Source organism: Colobus angolensis, unplaced genomic scaffold, assembly GCF_000951035.1.
Source record: "Colobus angolensis palliatus isolate OR3802 unplaced genomic scaffold, Cang.pa_1.0 Scaffold109, whole genome shotgun sequence".
Lineage (NCBI taxonomy): Eukaryota > Metazoa > Chordata > Mammalia > Primates > Cercopithecidae > Colobus > Colobus angolensis.
Window position 1 is genome coordinate 2,338,068 of NW_012111919.1, and position 7,041 is coordinate 2,345,108.

Sequence of the window (7,041 nt, forward strand, 5' to 3'; positions counted from 1 at the left end):
AGACAGTGTGTCTGTGTGATGTAATCAGCTTTGCAATTTGAAAAGCTCACTATGTCATCTGGTTCCTGGGATGGAATGGAGGAGCTGGGAAGCAGGATGGCATCGGAGGGGCTGATGAGCAGGATGGCAGCAGAGATGAAGGGAGGGGACAAATGCCAGGGACATGAGAGGTGAGGGAGAGATGCTGTCAAGGATGATTCCTGGGTCTGGGACTTTCAGACAGGTGGATCTTCCTTAGAATCTTAGTGCTGAGTATGGTAGGCAAAAACTCTTTAAGTCTCCTTGACCTCCAAAATTTGGCCTTGAGGCTGGGTGCAGTGGCTCATGCTGGTAATCCTAGCACTTTGGGAGGCCCAGGCGGGCAGATGACTTGAGGTCAGGAGTTTGAGACCAGCCAGGGCAACACAGTGAAACCTCATCTCTATTAAACATACAAAAAAAAAATTAGCGGAGCTTGGTGGTGCATGCCTGTAGACCCAGATACTCGAAAGTCTGAGACGGGAGAATCACTTAAACCCAGGAGGCGGACGTTGGCAGTAAGCCAAGATTGCACCACTGCGCTCCAGCCTGGGCAATAGAGTGAGACTCCATTTCAAAAAAAAAAAAAACAAAAATACCAAACTTTGGCCTTGGTGCACTCTGGTGTGGCCCCAGCTATCCCGCAAGTATAGATTCTGGCAGGGATCAGAGCTAGTAGGATCCCTGAAGGCCACTGTGCACTGCCTGGAAGCTGAAATTGGTGAGATGTTACCTAGTGGGGTGGGCAGTGGCCTAGGCTTTGCCAGTGTGCAACGGGCAATGACTTAATCAGGCCGTGGAGGCTCGGTCACGGTTCCAGCAGTCAGCTGACATAGAACACATGCTCAGCTGGTTGATTCAGATGAGGAAGGAGACTAAGGCCCCGGAGAGGATGTGGCTTGGCCGTGGTCTCCTTTCAGTTCCCGTTATTCCAGGTCTCTTTTCAGGGGACGCTCTCCTGGAACCCCTTTCATGAGCTCCTGTACAGCAGCAACAGGCTTTTTAAGGCAGCATTTCTTGTAGCCTGAGCATGTGCTGAAAGTACAGCCAGGAGAAAGAATCAGGAAGAGGGGAGATGTTGAGATGAGTGATAGGGACAGGAGCCAACATCCGACAGGCCCATGCTTGTCTCGGGTCTGCTCCTGCCCCCGCCAGCATTAAAGCCATAATGATGATGGTGGCAGTGGCAATGGCAATGTGGCTTTCCCTTACTGAGTATTGACTGTATTGGGCATTCTCTCTCCTTGCTACTCACGGTGGTCCATAGACCAGCAGCGTTGACAGCACCCAGGGATTTAGAAATGCAGAATTCCAGGCTCTGCTGAAGACCTGCTGGATCAGAATCTGCATTTTAAAGAGGCCCTCATGCTTCCCATGCATATGAAAGTTTCAGAAGCTCTGCTGTGTATTATGCCCCATGTGTGATCATGGGAGGAAGACTTTTTTTTTTTTTTGAGACAGAGTGTCATTCACTCTGTCACCCAAGCTGGAGTGCAGTGGCACGATCTTGGCTTACTGCAGCCTCCCCCTCCCAGGTTCAAGTGATTCTCCTGCCTCAGCCTCCCAAGTAGCTGGGATTACAGGTGCCCACCACCTTGCCCTGCTAATTTTTGTAATTTTAGTAGAGACAGGGTTTCGCCATGTTGGCCAGGCTGGTCTCAGACTCCTGATCTTATAGGTGATCCGCCCACCTCGGCCTTCCAAAGTGCTGGGATTACAGGTATGAGCCACCGCAACCAGCCTGGAAGACTCTTATCATCCCTATTTTTCAGGTGGGGAGACTGAAGCTTCAGAAAGGTTAAATTACTTACCCAAGATTATGCAACTGGTGAGACTGGATTAGGGTCAGCACAAAGCCCCTCTCTGCTCAGACTGAGCACAGGGCCCCTTTTCAGGCCAGTGACTGCCCTCTGAGGTAAACCTGGCTACAGCCTGGTCGTGGAGATTTGAGTTCATTTTAAAGAGAACTTGGGTGTCCTCTGGCTGAGTATAGCTCAGACTAAGAGGCGAGTGTTAGAAGCACCCTGGCCTCCCCTGCCCCCAGGTCCTGAGATGCACTAGGGTCATGTTCGGCCTGCCAGGGCCACACTGGAAGGACACAGCCACCTGGCCCTGGTGGTGACCCTGGGCCTGGGCCAGGAGCAGTTGGGCTGCATAGGCCGTACTGAGAGAGCAGCTGACCCTCCCTGACTCACGACAAGTGCCGCATTCCGAGGCGGCTGGGCCAGGCTGGAAAGCGTGTGTGTGTGTGTGTGTGTGTGTGTGTGTGTGTGTGTGTGTGTGTGATCACTCAAGTGGGCATGCGCAGAGTCGTCAGGGAGAAAATTCCAGAAAGAAGCCAATTGGAAACTGCATAAGGAAAAATCGTTCTGTTTTGGGGAACCTGGGGGCTGGGAAATTAGGAAGGGGTCACATCAAGAAATAACAGTAGTGGTGCAGCGGAGAGGGGGCTGGCCGGGGCATCCGGACCCCTGAAAGCTCATCTCAGCTCTGGCCTTAAGTCACTCCACCCCCCAGGTCTCAGCTTTCTGCAAAATTTAAGTGCTGAACAAGTACTCGGGAAAGCCTTTCAACCCTGATTTTCTAATATTCTAATGAATAAATATCCGTAAAAGTAATTAAATGCCATGGTGGGTCCCAGGTAGGAAACCTTAGAGGTTCTAAAGCAGGCTGGGGAGAGAATGCGGTCAGGAGCCCCAAGTACAGGTCCCAGAGCCAGCCCGGGGGTCCTTCACTCCCCGCCCCAGCCGCAGGGCTGACACAGCAGTTCCCAGCGCCACCGCGAGCCCCGGAGCCCCGCCGGGTCAGTGTCAGCCGGGACCGCCAGGCCGCCCCCTCCCCGGCCGCCACCTGATCGCAGGCAGGCGCCCCCTGCTGGGAGCCCGGAGCCTCGCCGGGCAGAGCGACCAGGTCTGAGAGGAGGGGGAAGCCTTGGCCTGGGAGCCGGGAGGCCCCGGACAGACTGGAGGCGGCCCTGCGAGAAAGGTGCGGAGCTGGCTGTGGTGGGAGAGAGGACGGAAAGGAAACAGGGAGGCAGAGCCAGACAAGACAGTTGAGACAGCCCTTAAAAGGCCGGTCACGAACAAAGCGCTGGCGAGTGCGCGCCCGCCCACGCGCACAGGTGCCCGCGACAGACGCCCCGTCCCCGCCCACGAGGCCCCCGCGGGATGAGCCCGGCGCCAGGCCCGCACCCACGGCGGCGCTCCTGCCTCCCTCCCCCGGTGCTCCCGGGCCTAGCTAGCGGGAGTCGCTGTCACCCGGGACAGAACCACTGAGGACAGCGCTGTCTTGGGCGCCGGGGGGGGCAGCCCAAACCCAGCCCAGGACCCTCCTGTCACGAGGGAAGGGAGTGGCCTCCCGGGCTGAGGACCCGCGGCGTGAACACTGTGGCTGGCTTCCGCTTCACAGCCAGGAGATGAAGTCGGGGCTGTTTTTTCCGTTTCAAGCTCTTTGTCTCCCCCCACCCCAAGCTACCATGAGCCAGCCTTAGTGACCTTCCTGCAGTGGGTCCAGGCCCGATACGCTCTCGGCTCCCGACAAAGACGCTCAGGGGCCCAGGTGAAAGGAGGGCTCACTTCCCCAGCTCCAGCGAGAAGCTAGGGGAGGCAGAATCAGTCAGCCCCGCAGCCTGCAGGGCGCTGGGCCTGGAAGGGGTGCCTGGAAAGGGTGGTGAGGACCTGGTGGGGAGTATAGGGGGATGCTTGGGAGGAACGCAGCTCCCCTCATGCTGGGGGCCTGGAGAAGCACGGAGAGAGGGCAGGGTCTCAATAGGAAGTTGAGACTTCCCTGCCAGGACCTGGAATCAGGGCCACAATACCACACTAACGTGTATTGAACACCTACAGTATGCCAGGCCCCATGCTAGGCACTTAATGCTCATCATAACCTAATGATTTTAGAACATTTATCTATCTTGATTCAGTGGGAAAACAGGCCAGGAGAGGTTACCGAGGTCACACTGGAATCCAAACTCAAGTCTTCTAGATTAAAGGCTGAGCTCCGGGGCCTGAGCATGGGGCAGGGAGTGGAGGGACAGAGAATGAGATTAGTAATAGAATCATAATATTTGGACCTGCAGGCGGACCTTGGAAATCGCATCCAGCATCCTTATTTTCCAGATGAGGAAACTGAGTCTCGTAGAGAGGAAGTTGCTTCACCGGGGTCTTGTTCCAGTTGGCCCGGTACCCACCGCCCCCCAGTACATGCCCTTATGCCCAGAAGGCCTCTTTGCAAACACTCCCTTGCAGGGCCAGGGAGGCCGCTCAGGCTGGCCCTCTGGCCCAGGCCTTCCTGCACCCCCTCCACTTTCCACACCCCCTCTGCCTTCCTGCTTCTCCTCTGGGGAAGGAGGTCTCTTGACTGGGAGCAGCAGAATGGGGGTATTTTCAGTCCCCTTCTGTGTACCTGAGACAGAGTCAACAGGCCAGAAACCCAGCTCTGACTTTCCTCGTGTTCCCTCTTGCCTGGGCCTCAAGGCCTGCCCCTGCCCGAGTTCTTTCTCTGCCCTAGGCCCTGCTGGGTCCTCAGGGTCAGCACTGTGCCTGGCATGTGGTGGGCCATCATATTTAACTCATGAACAGCTAAACGGCCAGAGGACCCCCATCCCCTGTGGCAGGGACCCCAGGCACAAGGTGGGGCCTATGAGCCACTCCAGTAATTCTGCCGACCAACGAACTGGTCCCTTTGTTCTTCCCTCTCCACAGGCAAAGAACAGAAGGAGACCAACATCGAATCCATGAAAATGGAGGCAAGTGTTCCACCCCCAGGGGCTCTGTGGATCCTGATTCTAGAAGAAGGACACGGGTGGCGAGGGTGTGTGAGGGGGTGGAGGGTGGGCCCCTCCTCCTCCTTTACACATCCCTCTGTGGGAAGGAGAGGAAGTGGGTGTGGAGGTTGGAAGTCCCCCAACAAGGCAGCCGGCTCATCCCCCTCCAGAGGCCAGGCACCTCCCTTCGTGGCCTGTGGCTGTGTCCATGTGCCCTCCACCCCCACCACACATGTCCCTCGCTCCTCAAGCCCACACAGGGTCTGCCCAGCACTCCCAGGGGTGCCCTCTCTGGCCAGGAGCCAGTGTCCACTTTGTGTTTGAGGTGAGTGCCTCCTCCGTGGGTCTGTCAGTTCCCCCCCTAATGCCCTAACACCTGTCTCTCTGTCGCAGGGCTCCCGGGGCCGGCTGCGGGGTGGCTTGGGCTGGGAGTCCAGCCTCCGCCAGCGGCCCATGCCGAGGCACACCTTCCAGGCGGGGGACCCCTACTACATCAGCAAGCGCAAGCGGGACGAGTGGCTGGCACGCTGGAAAAGGGAGGTGAGGCGCCTTCTGGCCTGGGCCCCAGCCTCTCCTGCAGAACTGGAAAACCAGAAGTGATGGGCCTCAGTTTCCCCTTCAGGCTAACCCTTAGAACTTACTGGGAACCACTTAATCTCTAGGCAGTGATGACTGGTTCATCTGTTCCTTCAGCAGATGCTTACTGAACACTTACTGTATACCTGGCTGTGTACTAGGCCCTGGGCATATATGGTTCCTGCCCTCATGGAGTTGACATTCTGATGGGGGAGACAGGCACAACATAAAGAAACAAGGGGCTGAAATAGAAGATAGCAGAGGCCTACTTTAGTTGGGCTGGTCAAGAAAGGCTTCTTGGAGGAGGTGGCATTTCAGTTAAGATCTGAAGAAACTGAAGAGCCGGCTCTGTGGGGGGTGGGGTGGGGGAGAGTGTTCTGGGCAGAGGAAACAGCACCAGCAAGGCCTTGGCTTGACTTGTTTGGCAAACTGTGTGCCAGGGTGAAATGGCAAAGGAGAAAGGGCCAGATGCAGCCGGAGAGGCAGACGGGGCTCCACACATCAGGGCCCTGCAGGGTCTGCCCAAAAGCTGGCTTACTTCTGACAATACTGAGCAGCCGTAGAAGGTTTCTGTGTACAGGAAGGATTTGATGTGCATTTGAGAGGCAGCAATGGAGACAGAGGAGAGCTTTGGGGTGTATTTTGGAGCTAGAATCGCTAGGGCTTGACCGGAAGGGAGGGGAACCGGTGGACTCAAGGAGGACTCCTAGGGGTCTGGCCTGAACACCTGGTGATGGTTGTGCTATTTGCTCAGATGGGAAGACCCAGGAAAGGATGAGGTTTGGGATAGGTGGGAATCGAGGGCTTCGTGTGAGACGCCAGGTGCCTGGAGTCTGGGCCGTAGGGAAGTACGGGTGACAGAGGTGGGAGTTGAGAGCAGAACCCTGGCATTTAAATCCATGGGAACTTAAGGGCTCAGCAAGGGGAGAGGGAGGAGAGACGAAGTCTCAGAATCGTGTCCATGAAAACCCCGACATTTGTGGGTCACATGGAGAGGAGGAGTGGCAGGCAGCGGGGACCGAGGGAGAAGGCAGGACAGAGCGGTATCTGGGGAAGCAAGGGGTTTTCCCGGAGGGTGGCTGCCCAGCCCTAGGGAAAGCTGAATTTATTGAGACATGCCCATGGCATTGGACAACCTGGAAGGAACTGGTGACTTTTCAGAGAAGCTTCTGTAGGGGTCGGGGAGGTGGGAACAGCCCATGGAGGGCTTCAGCCATGCAGAGAGGTGAGAAAATGGAGGCTGAAAGAGTGAGGAGGAAAATCAACTCGCCACGCACAATTTTTGAGCTGTCTTGTATGTTTGATTAGTAGAGAACGGGGTACAAAGAGAAGTGGGTGGTGACCTAGCTGCACAGGAAAAGAGAGGAAACTGCCACCACGTGGGGCACTTCACGTGAACTCAGCTCTCATTTCGTCTTTACCCCAGGCCTCCAGGGGAAGGCGGCCCTGTTCATCTGTTTGCCTTTGTGTGAGAGCTTTCTCTGGAGAAAGTGCAGAACAGAGGCCAGACGCGGTGGCTCACGCCTGTAATCTCAGCACTTTGGGAAGCTGAAAGGAGGTCAGGAGTTCGAGACCAGCCTGGCTAGCTTGGTAAAACCCCGTCTCTACCAAAAATACAAAAAATTAGCCAGGCGCGGTGGCTCACGCCTGTAATCCCAGCACTTTGGGAGGCTGAGGCAGGC

The 7,041-nt window shown here is 56.3% G+C and overlaps 1 protein-coding gene across 1 annotated transcript in view; it reads left to right on the forward strand.

Moving 5' to 3' along the window:
* Positions 1-7,041, forward strand: part of DNMT3A (DNA (cytosine-5-)-methyltransferase 3 alpha) — an 80,066-nt gene that overhangs the window by 34,708 nt on the left and 38,317 nt on the right. The window contains exons 4-5 of the mRNA XM_011950509.1: positions 4,722-4,765; positions 5,177-5,323. Of these exons, the coding sequence (XP_011805899.1) occupies positions 4,722-4,765; positions 5,177-5,323 (191 nt within the window). The remainder of the gene's footprint in view (positions 1-4,721; positions 4,766-5,176; positions 5,324-7,041) is intronic.